The 15,333-nt window shown below is 42.5% G+C and overlaps 2 protein-coding genes across 8 annotated transcripts in view; one reads left to right on the top strand and one right to left on the bottom strand.

Annotated features, from left to right (window-relative positions):
• Positions 1-1,231: 1,231 nt before the first annotated feature.
• On the bottom strand, positions 1,232-4,831 carry AMIGO2 (adhesion molecule with Ig like domain 2). Its single transcript, XM_081128082.1, has 2 exons — positions 4,433-4,831; positions 1,232-4,054 (listed from the first exon to the last, which is right to left on the bottom strand). Exon 2 carries the CDS (start codon positions 3,990-3,992, stop codon positions 2,427-2,429), a length of 1,566 nt encoding a protein of 521 aa, XP_080984208.1. The 5' UTR covers positions 3,993-4,054; positions 4,433-4,831; the 3' UTR covers positions 1,232-2,426.
• PCED1B (PC-esterase domain containing 1B) overlaps positions 4,411-15,333 on the top strand; it is a 131,298-nt gene continuing 120,375 nt past the window's right edge. For 2 of the 7 annotated variants that reach the window (XM_081128088.1, XM_081128084.1), the window contains exon 1: positions 4,431-4,648. The gene's annotated coding sequence lies outside the window, so the exon portion shown is untranslated. Of the gene's footprint in view, positions 4,649-15,333 lie in introns of all 7 variants that reach the window. The other 5 variants (XM_081128090.1, XM_081128085.1, XM_081128087.1 and 2 more) reach the window with 5 other exon arrangements.

Below are 15,333 nucleotides of genomic sequence, written 5' to 3'. Positions count from 1 at the left end.
CCCTGCTGGCTGCACTCCCCAAGTCAGGGTCCTCATGGGCCCTGGATGCAGCCCTCCCCTTGCCAGAGAGTGTCAGTGGTTCAAGAATTTTTATTTGTGTCCAGACCAGCTGTGTGAAGATGAACAAATCACAGCATCTCTAAGTCTGAGTTTTTCTATTAAACCTCAGAAACTTCTGAGAGGAGTGATGATTTTAAAGATTATGCAAATCACAGAATTCTTCCTAATTACTTACATGGCAGTAACTGGAATAAAATGTTTGCCTGTAACATCTTTGGAACTGAAGGATCTTATCTAAGGGTGAGGTCTGTGTTGAAAAGGCAGAGGCAGTAATTTTTTAACAGCAAACAACAGAGAATTTTCAACACTACTGAGCAGTGGCTCTGCGGCCTATTCCCTAAGGCACATACCGTTGCCACTTACTCCTTAATCCTCTGCTGACCAGTGTCTGCCACTGGGAGCCAGCTGGGCACTTGCTGAGCTGTCACCAAGTGCCCACTGTTCTCCCAAAACCACCATTGCAAGTCAGGTTTCCCTCCTCATCTACTACTTCCCTGCAGTATTTGTCACTGTTGCCCACTTCCATCTCTCTCTTTTTTTTTTTTAATATATCTTTATCGATTTCAGAGAGAAGAAGGGAGGAGAGAGAAACATAAATGATGAGCGAGTCATCATTGATTGGCTGCCTCCTGCACGGCCCTGACTGGGGACTGAACCTGCAACCCAGGCAATCCAACCTCGATCTCCCAGATCCTAGGTCAATGCTCAACCGCTGAGCCACGCCCAGCTGGGCCCACTTCCATCTTTTAAAAACCCTCTTTTCTTAGCCCCAGTGACAACACATCTCTGAATCTCATTTGCCATTTTCTGACCCTCTTTTGTATTATTCTGTGATTCCTTCTGCATGCCCACTGTTAAAAATGGCCATTCTTTGACTCTCTTATCTTTGGCAGGAAGCTTAAACCCGAGCCCTCCTAATTCACTGTGTGAACTTAGGCCAACCCACAACCCTCTGTGGGCCTCATTTGTCCCTGAGAAAGGGAAGGTGGACAGTGATGCAAACTGTCCCTTCGAGCTCTGCAGTGCTATGCTAGTCTATCCTAATCTCATTCTTGTATTCTATCAGCATGTGGTACAGCTTCAGAGCGCCAGTGTAAATCTGTGATGGAGCTAAGACCACCAGGAAATCATCACTTCCAGAGTGGGAAGGAACTTTAAACATCATAATCTGAAACTCTCATTTTATGATTGAGGAAACCTAGGTCCACAGTGGCTACTCTATTACCTCACAGCAGATGATGGAGAAAAAGAAGTCTCCTGGGCTCTCACATGTTACAAAATCAGAGCTCACGTCTTCCAAACCTGGTAGAAATGCATAATAGTATCAGAGTAAAATGCGATATAGAAGGTATAAATTGAGCCTTTTTTCCCCTTTAAAAAAAATAAACTCAATACTGTAACTCCAAGAACTCTGGAGAGATATTTGCTATAAAGCAGGTGCTTTAAACAAAGTAGAACAATCTGATCACATAAAACATCTTAGATTCATGTTTTTAAATAGTGAAATAAAACAGAACATTAAGTTACACAATACATATACTTACATTAATTCAAATGTCCAAAGCACAATACAGTAAGATCGATGTAATAGTTAATATAATTTAAGGTTTACATACACACAAGCATATAAACAAATATTAGTCTACTAGAACAAAGGTGTAAGAAGTTACTCAGACATCTTGGTATTGACACCTACATATTTATGGCAACAAATAATGATGACTAAACTTTCAATAAGATCTTTTGTACAAGGATAGGAAATTTACAGAATGGAAAGAAGACAAACAAATGTACCTTTATTGCACTATTTATCTAACATCGTATGGGATGTAGCAGTACCCGGTAAATTTTATCAGTGAAGTCTGTTTACTCTGGTCTGAAATGATGAATTTGGCTAAATTATTTCCAAATCTAACTTTTTTGTGCTGTATACATAATGCTTATTTGGTTCTTCTAAATGAAATAGGAAGCTAGCACTTCTCTTTAAAATAACTTAACTTTGGTCCTAAGTTAGTCAAGTCTCTTTTTAAAGAACAATAATACAGTTTATTTTTTCTTTCAAGAATTCTGAATAAAAGGACAATGTCAGTCAAATCACCTCCAGGTCAGCTTTGAAATGATCAGTAGTGGTAAGACTAAGATATCGTTATCTAGAACCTAAACACTGGAAAACAACCCCATCTTTCTCTGGCACATCAAGGAACCAAAGTGCTTTACCACGTTTCCTGTCAACCATGTAAAAGACCATTTGGTTATATTTCAAAACCCAAAAATCATTTTTAGTCCTGCCGTTTATTCTGCAGACTATACACAAAGTTAAAGATGGAAAGATTAAGTGACTACATCGTACAAATACAGGCACAAAATTAAGTGGATGCCACAAAGGGTGTGTCTGAAAACACTGAATTGACTGAATCTGAGTCGGATTTCACCCTCGTGGACTTTAAGATGCCCTCAGCTATAACTGGTTCACTGGGAAAGAACCTGATTTTCCCATTCTGCCCTGCTGCAGTATCTTTCAGGGGTTCCAAGAACACCACTCTTTTACCGGCACCTGCCTTCCGTTCATCAGCTGGGACGTCACTAGCCAGGCCAGGACTGAGAATAGATGAATGGGCATTGCTTTGGTTTTGGGTACTCTTTTGTCTTTTGGCTCTACACCTGCAGGGACACGGCGTCAGATAGAGGTACAAAAGTACCAAAACGATACTGGCCACACAGGCTGCAAGAGTGGTAAAAGCTGTGTTAAATGCCTCATGGGCATGGGATCTGTTTACAGTGAAATTGCTCACGTTTATTGTGACATCCACAGTTTCATTTAACAGGCGTTGCCTGTTCATTGCAATACAAGAATACACTCCAGCATCCTCAAAACGAGGACTTTCTATCACCAGCGTTCCATTGTGAAACACACGAAAGTTTCCCTCCTTTTCGTCTGGTTCTAGCAGTCTGTTATCTGGACCCACCCAAAGGAAATCAGTATTTGAGCTACCAGTCTTGCCGTCACAGTGAATAATCAGCCTTTCCCCAACTTGAGCCTCATGAATAAAGCCAAGTGCACGGAAGGAGCCATTGATGATACTGTCAGAGCAATTCATAAAGCTATCCTGGAGCAGAAGTACCTGCTGGGAGTGCTTAGAGTCAGACCACAGGAGACAGGTATAATCATTCTTAAAATCCATCACTGAGCTAAAGTGCCTACGGTACCAAAAGATCAGCAAGGAATAAAGGGAACAGTCACAGACGAACGGGTTTCCATGAAGATGGATGCCTCTCAGCTGCTTTCCGGGCACTAAATTTATATGGTGTGTTGGCAGGAAGGGGATCCGGTTATAAGAAACATCTAGAAACATCAGTTCTGCCAGCTTGAACCTTCCAACATACAAATCCATGGGAAACTGTGTGAGAAAGTTTCCACTTAAGTAGAGTTTCTGCAACTGGAAGAGTCCTCCAAACGCTGAAGGATCGAGATAGGAAATGTGATTGTTGTAAAGCAGGAGCACTTCCAGAACCTTCAACTCTTGGAACACTGCACTTTTCACAGTCTTCAGCTTATTGGAGGATAAGTCAAGACACTTCAGATTTGGAGTTGTGGAAAAACTGCCCATGGAAATGCTGGTGATGTTGTTATGACGAATAATTAGGGTGTTCAGCTTTCCAAATGATACTGGAATCCACTCAGAATCCAGAAGGCCAATTCTGTTATAACTCAGATCCAGTCTCTTAATCAGTCTATAAAGGTTCCCAGGCACCTTAGACAGGTTTTTGTTGGTGCAGCTCACGATGTCAGTGGCACAGATGCAAGCAGTGGGGCATACCCCAGAGGTGCCAGGGCTCACAGTCACCGTGATCACCAACAAACACAGTAGCTCCCTGCAGCCAGGTTTGACAACTCCAGGCAGGGTGGGCAGTGTGTGTAAACGCAAAGACATTATGATCGCCTGTCAGTCTCTTCTAGGCTCTTCACCACCAGCTCGGCCTCCCACCAGTGAATCTAATAAACAATATATAAAGATGGGTAAAAAAAAAAAAAAAAAAAAAGCAAAGTTAACTACCACCAATTAACCCGTAACAGTCACACAATGCTTTCTTTCCAGTAACTTTGGAAATGGAGGTTTATTTCACACTGGGGAGCCTACGCAGCCTTTTGACTGCTAAATGCAATTTTTCCTGGGTTACTCTTGCTTACGGACAGTTCCAGCCACAATCTATCAATACAACCGTCTCAACATCAGAAATTCAATATTGCTTTAAGGTGCATCCTGCTTTGTTTTTTTTAACTCCCTCCAACACACGCAAAAATACACAAACGCATTCTATAAACAATTAAACGGAAATACTTAGCGAGCCACCCGTCCAGAACACAACTCACAGAGCTGAGAAGCTTCACGGACTCTGGGGATAGGCTGCCTACGGTGGTGTCTTCCGAAGGTCTGTGCGTCTGTCTGTCACTGTCGCATCTTCCGAATTCCTTTCCCTCTAGCTCCCGGCGGGCGGCAGCCTCTCGCTGGCGCACAACTTTGGGAGTTTTAAGGAGCCGCGGCGGCGGCAGCGACCCCGGGCGCAGGAAGCGTCTCCGCCAGCTCCGGTGAGTTCTCCGGGGCTCTCTTCATGGCTCCGCTGAAAGTACGGTCTCGGCGCTCCCGCCGCCCAGTGCCCGCCCGCCGGGAGCCCAGCTCCCGGAGCCCGGTCCGAGGGGCGGAGGCGCGCGCAGCCAGAGGCTGCGGGACCCGGGCTCCCGCCTCTCCGCGCTCCGGAGGCTGCCGGACCCGGGCTCCCGCGCGCCGCCGCCCGGTTTTATCCCCGCGCGCTCCGGGGTCGGGTGCGGGGCGGGAAGACGGGTCCCGCCCCTGTGCGCCCTCCCTCCTGCGGGAACCAGCTCCCAGGCTGGGGGCGAGAGCGGGCTGGGCGCGTGGAGGGGGCACGCGGCGCGGGAAGGGACGACAGCGCAGCCAATCGGAGCGGCGGCCGCCCACCCCGCGGTCCCGCTGCCGCCCGCCTTCCTCCTCCGGCTCTTCCCCGGACGCCGGAGAGCGGGGGCGCGCGGGCGCGGGGGCGCGGGGGCGCGCGGGCGCGCGGGCGGGGCAGGGGTCCGCGCTGAAGCCGGGGCTGGAGTCCCCCGGGAGAGGACGCTTTCGCCCACTCCCGCCAAGTGCGTCCGTTTGTCCAGGGCAGAACCGGGGGGTGGGCAGGTGCTGGGAGATTAGGGGGACATGCCCAGTCCGAGAGCACCCTTGAAAACCCCACTTAGTCGCTGCCCTCAAGTCCCTTGTGCTCCCTGACCTCTGGCGTCTTTCTTTGAGTGAGGGCCAAGCGGGCTTCCACGGCGCTAAGTGCTATTGGTTTTAAAGGTTTACAAAATAAACACTGAAGCTGCCTTCGGTCTCGCCCACGATTGGGGAGGGGTGGGGGTGAGGGTGAGGTAGGGAAATCGGGCACGTTCGCTGCAGTGCGACAGGGATCCCCACTTGAGGAACCGGGAAGGCTCAGCGGGGACGCTGCGGTCCTCCCAGGAAAAGTTCTCTCCCTTTCCTAACTCGGGAAATGGCATCAGGGATAGTGCCCAACTGCCGAAGGAGGAGCGCCGGAAAAACGGCGTGGAGCCAACCTTCCGGCTGCAATGCAAAGATAAGGGTATTAAGCTTTAAAACGTATCCTGCTCTTGAACCCTGGAGTGGCGGCTCGGAGATTCTTCATCCCTTCCTGAGACGCGTGGGGACAGGGGCGCCTGACTCCAGCGTGCTTTGGTTCAGCGGGCAAGGAGGGCTGCAAGCCCGGGTAGACAAAAAACAACAAAACAGGGTGGGGTGGACAAATATGAGATGGAGGACGTGGGGCTGATGAGCTTTTAGGTTAAAAATCCATTTTTGTTTAATTCCAAGATCAGCTTAACGATGGGATTTGTCAAATGGACAAATGGCCCATTTGTCTATTTTATCCTGATTAAAAGAAGTTACTGGCCAGACAAGAGAGCCAAAGCTGGAGAGCAGGGAAGACTGAAAAGAGGACCAATTGAAAAAGCAATTGGGGGTAGGGCATATAACTTGTAACATTACTTAAAAGAATAAAAATTATGACAACCAACCCTCCCTCTCCTCCACGCACACTAGAGCAACGTGAATTTAATGAGAGTTGGTCCCTGCATTGCCCATGAAGGAATTCACGTGGTAGCACAGATCTCCAATGCCATGTTTTAAAGAGAATTGTGTGCATTATTAATTGAGCCTGTTTGTGTAATAAATCTGGAATAGCACTGATAAATCAAGATTTTTCAGGTGAGAGCAGCTTGATTCAGATGAGTTTCAGTTTCTTGAAAAGTTGAATTTTACCCTAAAAAGATTATACAGCCTTAAATGCTTCATGAAAGCATTCCTCACTGGGAGCTCCCCGGGGACAGGCAGAAGTTGAGATTTTTCTCAAGTCAGGCAACACTTCCTGGGATTCTCAAAAAACTTGGTCTCTAAGTCTTCATTTTTACAGTTAGAATGGTTAATACAGAGAAATAGAATTCGAGTTACTCAGAGGAATAATTTTTAAATGACTAATAAATAACAAGGTTTTTGCAGTGTTTTACTATCATCTTATTCAAAGGAAACCATGAAGGTGAAAGACTTACAAAAACAGTCTAAAAAAATAGTGACTTTCAAAATGGAAGCAGAAGGTTATGTTATAGCTGCAGGCGCATCACAGAAACATCATGCAAAGATACACAGTATAAATAGACTAAATGCACTCAAAATCTACAGCCAAGTTTATTTCTCTATTTGAGTACCTGATTTTTGGGATTCTGCACATTTGTCAAAGGGAAAGGAGTTGTAAAAAGGGTGCGTTCACTTAGCTTGGAAAAGAGAAAACTAAGAGTTCACCTTAATAATGGTATGAGGTGTGGCCTTATTTTGTGGAGGATAACTTTTTATCTTTCTAGCATCCCTTCACCTTCTCCTACCTGGTCTACTCTTTCAACCAGAAGGTAAATTCCACGAGGGCAGAAATTTTGCCTTTGTCACTGCTTTTTTTAGTTCCTAGAACCCTGCTTGACACTTACTTGGCATTCAAAATTTTTGATGAATGAACTCATAAATAGAGAACCTATTCTAGGCTTACTCCACCTGAGTCTTCTGGTTGCCATCCTGCTCTCTGTACTTCAAAAGCTTCTGTGAAAGGTGGAGGGGAAGAGAGGGAAAGAGAAGCCCTGCAAACATTATTTGAGTCCTGGATCCAGGAGAGCCTGAAGGCCACTGCACAATATACTTCCTTTTAAATGACATCCTCCACTCCCTCCCTTTTCTTGGCCCAGATGATTTTGAGTGTGTTTATGTCACTTGTGCTGACAGAGTCCTAGTATATAACGATGGTAAGAGTAAGTATGTATTGGGACGTAATGATGTGCCAGAGACAGTGCTCTGTGTTTTACAGGCATTATTTCATTTACTGCTCACCATAACCTGTGACAGTGTACAATCCTATACTCCAGATGGTAACTGTGTTCCAAATTATTTGAAAATGGAATGAGACTAACTTAGCTTGAGGCTCCATTTGAAGGATTTAGATTATATAGAAGAAAGACATTTCTGGGGGAAATGTGTGTGTAGGGGGGAATAGCTGTAATGCTTTCAACAATAAAGATAAATTAAAAAAAAAAATTTCTGACAGGGTGGTTCCAGCCTGGAATGGATTGCTAAGACAGATGGTTGAGTTGCCTTCTCAGGAGTTTAAAATAGGACAGATAGGTTTTCCTCTGGCCTTTCCCACATGGCACAATCTATTGGTATTTTTGACCATTTAGTGATGACTCCAACAGACAGTAGAAAGTGGATTGATGTTTGATGTATGAATCTAGTGTGTTGAAGGTGGGTCATGGGAGTGTCTGACTGGGTTTGGAAGTAACTCCCACCTGGGAGCAGGGATTTGAGTAGATGAAATCTCTGGTGTTCTTCTGGCCCTTTGGTTTACAAAATATCTCAGGTTGCACTAAAAAAGTTAAGAAGTTAGAGATATGAGACAAGAAATTGTTACAGCACTAGGCTGATAATTCTGAGTCATTTACTAATAATGAACACTTTAATAGCACTTTCTATCTTGTGAAGGGCTTTCATATGCCATATCCCATTAGATCATAGCATGCATCCTGCAATCAGGTGTAGTTGGAACACCGTTTGATAGCTAATGCTGGCTCTTTTGTAACCTGGGGGCACATTAGTGTTCTTCAGAGACAGTGCTCACTGGGGTCTCTAGCTCTGCAGGAGCACACTGGACAGTGCACACTGGAGCTCTCTGTTAAGGTGTCCTCACCCTGGGCTGGCAATTTTGGTAGGGTTTTACAATGTGGCAGGAGTCTTGGCCCATAGATAACACACACCTTTGCCCACTCCAATCCTGCAACAGCCTCTTCTTTTGGCCTGCTCCAGCTTATTTATTAAATTGCCCAAGATTTATGGTAGAACCGTATCTCACCCAGTACTGTGTTTCTCACTGTATGGAGACTCAAGCTCCAGCGCCTGTGCTGTCTGAACTCCAGGAGGCATATGGCGACTTGTGGCTTTGTTCTTTGGAAACTACATAGACTAGTACTGGATGGGATGGGGTGGGGGTTTGGGGGCGGTACAAGACCCACATGCCCTCCCCAAGGACTTCACTGATAAGCTCTTTTAAAAATTTTTTAGTTGAGATAAAATTCACCATTTGATCATTTTAAAGTATTCTATTTAGTGATTTTAATATACTCTCATTATTGTGGAACTATCACCACTCATTTCAGAATAATTTCATCACTCCCAAAAGAAGCCCTATACTCAGCAAGCAGTCACTCCCATTTCCTGGCCCCACTTCTCAGCCCCTGGCAACCACTATCCTACTTTCTGTCACTATGGATTTGCCTGTTCTGGACACTTCATACAAATGGAATCATACAACATGTGGCCTTTGTGTCTGGCCTCTTTCACTTAGCAAGATGTTTTCAAGGTTCAGCTTGTGTTCTTCGGCTAAATGTTGTAGAACCAGCTGGGGTCATCCCCTTGAAAGTCCTGCACAGCTGGTATAGCTACACTTGAGCTTAGAATGTGGGCATCTACCCCTTATCATTGTCAGTCTCGGCCCAAAGTCCCATTTACCCAGAGTCTTCAATTATAAGAGTCCTGACCCCCTGTGCAGATTGCAGAGACCTGGCAGTTTTATGAGCTGAGGAGATCTATGTTCTAGTCTTGGGAAAAAATGCTTTCATCTCTCCATAAACCCCAAGAAACAATTAAGGATATAACAATTAATGATTTCTTAAGTTCCTTTCAACTTCAAAAAATTAATCTGATTTCCTGATAACAGTGTGTCTGCTGCTTCCAGGCCCCAGGAACACAAAGTGTTAGAACCCAGGTACCAGCAGTTAGAGCAGATCTAGGTTCAGTCCCTCATTTGGGTCAGTTATCCCTGCACTGGTCAGATAGTTGCTCCTCCTGCTCCTCTTGGTGAATGGTGTCAGTCCCACCGCTGCTCCCAGAAAAGTAACTTAGGGCAAGTTCTCTATAGTTGAGATATCGCTTTACTCTATTAAATATTTTATTATGATGGGGTAGCACATGTTCATTGCAGCATTATTTCTAACAGAAAAAATATATATGGTATACCCTTAATGTGCAACAGGTGTGTAGGTGAATAAATTAGTGTACATCCATCTGGTGTCATACTATATTGTCATTAAAAATAATGTCAGAGAAATATCTGGTGACACAGGTAAAAGTTACAAAAAGGTACTATTTCAATTTTTGTAAAAAAATAAAATACATATATATATGCATAAAAGATCATCTGAAAGAGTACATACCTATGTCAAAACGGTTTTAAATTTTTTCTTCTCTTTCCTTATCTGTATTTTGATTTCCTTTTGTGATAAGAAAAAGCACAAGGAGAACTTGTAATTGTCTAAAGTTACCTATGACCAAGCCATGTGCATCAATATTTCTGCTTTATTGGGATTCCTACTTAATATTCATCACCTGTAGTTTCAGAGAGCAAAACCCTCTTCTTACTTCTCAGGCAGCTAGTGACTCTGATTTCCCCTGATTTGAGGTACAGTGATTGCTGTTCCCTCTTAGCAATACAGTCATTTATTTGGCAAATATTTACTGAGCATCTACTATGTGCTGGGCACTATTCTTTAGTCTGAGAATCATAGCAACACATAATGTACACTAGCCACACAAGTCTTACCAGAATGAGGCACATATAGTCACATTATTTTTTTATTGGCCAATTATCCACATTTCCAGGCTTGGGACTCAACATCCTTGGTTGGGATCACCTCCCAGCAACTGAATTCTCTCCCACAACACATTCTTAGACTAGCTTCTGTGAAGGTGGCATGGTCCCCTGCCCCACACCACCATTTGTTTTTCAATGAGAAACAAAAATAAAAATAACTGAAAACCTTTTTTCCTTATTCTAAAAATCCTATGTGCTCACTGTAGAAAAATTGCAAGATACAGAAAAAACGTAAAGAACCAGAGAATGCCATTCATCTTACTGGTAAATTACATTTCTGCTCAAAGAATAAATCCATTTCGGTGAGGAACCTGAGAAGTTTGCAAGAAGATGATTTTCTCTTTGTCATAATTATGTAATGAGAGAAACAAGCTGACCTTTTTTTTAATACTCTGGAATTCTCAGCAGAGGAAAATTTGCTTTATAGAATTCCGTGTGTCAAAGCTATGCATCTAGCATTATAGTCATTTCTTGTGATTTTGGTTATAAGTAGTAGGTGTTCTAATTTTCAGTTTGCTCATTATTAGCCTGAAGGGATCATCTAATTGAATTCCTAAATGCTATTATATCTCTCAAAACTGAGACAAATTTTATCTCTCTGATAAATACAGATAATATTTAACAAACCCAGCTTAGAGAAGTAGATGCAGCATTTGACTCCTATTTTATGTCCTTTAAAAAATATGCTTTTCAGCCCTGGCTGGTGTGGCTCATTGTTTGGAGCATCATCCTGTGCACCAAAGGTCAAAGGTTTGATTCCTGGTCAGACACATACCTAGATTTGATCCTTGATTGGGGATTGTACGGGAGGCAACCAATTGATGTACCTCTCTCACATCGATGTTTCTCTCACTCTCTCTCCCTTCCCCCACCTCTAAAAAGAAAAAAGTCAATTAAAAAAATGCTTTCCTGTAACAGTAACTAATTTATCATACTTTTGTAAAGGTGACATCTGATTATTCAAATAAATATCTGATTTGAAACCATCATTAATTATTAGCCAACATTAACACAAAATAAAGTAAAATAAAATTGAGAGAGAAAAATAACAAACTCTTATATGCCAGCACTATTACAAATACTTATTCAATTATTTTCAGCAAATACAAGGCCTTTGTAGTGGATGTTCCATGGGTAATTGGCTCTGGAACTCCGACCTTTCTTTCAGAATGTGATAGTGAAAAGAAACATTACATTCCTATAGGGGAAGGCAAAAGGACTTCTGGAAAGACCCAAGAAAGTAGACTTGGTAATAAGACCCAACATTTATTGCATTCTCACTATGCACCAGACTTCTCACTTAGTTCTTACGAGCTCAAAGAGATGCCATTAACATCCCTGTTTTCTAATGAGGGCAGTGGGGCTTTGGTTTCTATAACTTGCCCAGGATTAGTGGTAGAACCAGATCTCTCACCCAAGTCTGTCTCACTCCGATCTCTTACTGAACGATTAGCTCTAATGCTTCCCATTAGGGAGTAGAAGGGTCGGCCATCATGTAAATTCCATTCAGTAAATATTCTTAGTCCTGGCCACATGCCCAGAGCCATCATAGGGTTGCTCTCCTCTAGGAACTTGTAGTCTTATTTGAAATCATTATAGGATATAAGACAGTATATAATTCAATTTCAAATTGGATATAACCAAGAACCAAAATATTTGCAAAAGAAAATATGTACTTTAGGTATTCAAAAGTTCCAAAACAAGCAGAATTTTATATCTGTTTCATTTCTTGTTCACCAAGTATCTGACTCAACAAAGTGAATTGTATGCATATGAAAATATAACCTGGGAGAAACCATTTGAATGGTCAGGGATGAAAAGAAACCTCAGAATTAAGTAATGATAATGTGAACCCTATTGCTCATTTTATCTATGACCATCACGATGAACTGTGAGGAAAGAAAGTAGTATTTCTTTCCTGGCACATAAAAAGGGTTTAAACATCCTCTAATTATATGCCAAATGGCAATGCATAAAAAAATAGAGCATTGAATAAAGAGTCATATCTTTGGGTTCTGGTGCCAGAACTTGCATTTATTAGCTGTGTGCATGATTTGGGGTCTTTGAGATTATCAGCTTCCCCACTTCTCAAATGGAAAAGCAGCACCAATATATGCACCGTTGGATTTCACAGTGTTAACTGAGATAACACATGTGAAAAGTGCTTCAGGAACTATAAAGCTGTAAAAGGGTATTACAGTGAGTCCCCAGCATGTGTTATTCATCTTTATTGTCCTGTGCCTTGGACATGATCTGACACCGCACAAATGTTTAACAAATGTTTGTTGAACTTAATGGAACCGAAGCCTGGTTTATGTACAAAATAAACAGAGCTGGAGAAGTGTCTCCACAATGATGTTTGTACTAATTATGTGGCTCTCCCAAGCCCAGTTGTCCCAGAGTACAGCAGGTCCTGTGTCCTCATCTGGATTACCTCCTGTTGGCTCAGCCCTGCCTTACTGTCCATGGTGCTCTCTCAGCTGCTGCGTGCTGGAGGGAGGCACAGGGCTGTATGCCTGGGCTTCTCAAAGCTGCTTCTTGAAGCTGGCATGTTGTGGGGACACATCCTGGGTGGAGACTTTTGGTTAGGAGCGATGACTGGCAATCTCAGTTTACACTGGAGAGTACCCAAAGGGGTTCTGAACTACAGAAAAAGGCAAAATAAATAAATAAAAATAATTGCTCTCTCTGGAGAACAGTTCTGACATGCTTCTGCTTGCCTCTTGCGTTGTGATAAAAATGCATGGTAGGAAACCAAGGAAGGTTTCCTTGGAAGCTGTTGCGCAGAAGAGGTCGGGCGCAAATCTAAACAAGTTGCTAGAGGATGAGTCTGCTCACTGACATTTCCTACTTTACACAAACAGCAGGATGATGGAAAGAAAATATGCTGTTGTGGCAGCTGTCCACATTTATCTCAAAGTAGAATTTTTCATCCACTCAATTATATTTATTAAAACTATTAGACATCTAAATTCCTCTTTTCTAAATTCCCTTTACTGAGAAGGCACTGAGAATCTTAGTTATATTTTCACAAGCAGAATATGCGTTGAGAATCTTAGTTATATTGTCATAAGCAGAATATGCGTTGACCCAGTATCAAAATGTTTGTGTTTGTTTTTTTGCTTGTTTGCTTGTTTGTAGGGTATGTCTGGGGTAAAGCTGAATGGTGGGCTCTCCAAGGTCACCTTGATAACATCAATATAGGCCAGCTTGGCAGGTCCAAAAACTTGATATTTTTTATATCTCAGGGTTATCTTGATGCATGTAGAATGATTATAATATAAAGCAAAAGAATACCTACTTATAAATTTAAAGCAAAAATAAAGTGGGTCTGAACTCGATATCAACCTAATCATATTCTCTGCATGTCAGAAAATTTTGGAAAGCCAACTTTATAATCATAAATGTTTGGTGAGTGGGAAAACTGAGAAGAATATGTAGTTAGAGTTTGATTAACTTAATGTTTAGCGGCATCAAGCTATTCTGGCATGACAGATCCATTGCCACAAAAGCACTATGTCTGCCAATAAGACCACATATTCAGGTTGGTTGGATATGGCATTGTCATCCCTGAGCAGAAAGTGCCAAGCAGTTATCCAGTGAAATCTTAGTTTATACAAGAAATACAGTGGCATCATGATTCTGTCCCAATCAGAAAATTACTCTTTCTATTAAAGACAGTCTCTCCCTCGTCCTTCATCAGTACAATAACAGAAAATGCAAAGGTAGGACAACATCATAAGTAAGGTAGAATGGCGATCCATGCAGAAGAGAGGCAGATGGAGAGAGAACACAGAACTCGTACTAGAGATACCAGAAAGCTGCAGAGCCACCTGGAGAGAAAAGCCAGTCCTGAGAAGCAGGCATTTTGTAGAACCTCAATAAAACATAATGATAAATATGTATAGTGAAAGTAAACTGAATAGTTACATACGCAGAAATTGAGTTCTGTCCAACCATTCTGATAAAAAAAAAATTCCACCAAAGACAGTCTTGAGACAAAAACCATGTAACAGGCACAGAAGAAGATTAGCAGAACAAGGGCAATGTCATCCAAATAAGGAACAAACATTTACCAGCACTTCGAAGTTCTATGTGTCTTCTAGTCACTAACCCCCCAATGATAAGCACACTCCTGACTTCTTATGACATAGATTAGTTCCGCCTGCATTTATGCTTTATATAAATAAAATACGTACTCTGTGTCTGGCTTCCATTGTTCAGCATCATACTTGAGAGATCCATCTATATTTTTGCATGTAGTTGTAGCTAATTTTCACTGCTCTGTAATATTCCACTGGGTGACTAAATAAATCACAATTTATTTGGTCATTTTATTGTTGATGTTTGTGTAGGTAGTTTCCAATTTTTGCCTATTACAAGTACTGGTGCCAATGAACATTCTAATACATCTTTTGAAAAAGAACACATCACACATTTCCACTGGGTATGTAGCTAGGGGTGTATTTGCTGGGTCACAGGTTATGCACATATTCAACTTTAGTAATAACCGCCAGTTTTCCAAAGTGGTTGTACCAATTTATTGTCCCACAGAAGTATATGAGAATTCCTATTCCTCCACATCCTTGTCAGCACCTAATATTTTCTATCTTCTTTTATCTTAACAGTTTTGGTAGGTAGGTGGTAGTGGTCCACTGTGCTTTCAATTTATATTTCACTGATGACTATAGTAGCCCTCCCACCCCATCCCCAATCTACAGTTTTGCTTTTTGAAGATTCAGCCACCCACTGTCAACCATGGTCAGAAAATATTAAATGGAAGATTCCAGAAATAAACAATTCATAAATTTTAGGTTGCCCTCCATTCTGAGTAGTGTGATGAAATCTCGAGTTGTCAGCTGCGTCCCACCCCAGATGTGACTCACCCTTTTGTCATCGTCTCCACGCTGTGGGGGCCCCTCACCCCTGGGTCTCTCAGCAGCCGTCTTGCGTATCAGTTTGTCTGTCGAGAGGTATCAGTGCTTATATTCAAGTAACCCTTATTTTACTTAATAATGGCCC

The sequence above is a fragment of the Miniopterus schreibersii genome (genome assembly GCF_964146895.1).
Source record: "Miniopterus schreibersii genome assembly, chromosome: 2".
Taxonomy (NCBI): Eukaryota; Metazoa; Chordata; class Mammalia; order Chiroptera; family Miniopteridae; genus Miniopterus; species Miniopterus schreibersii.
This window is presented reverse-complemented; position numbering and strand designations above follow the sequence as displayed.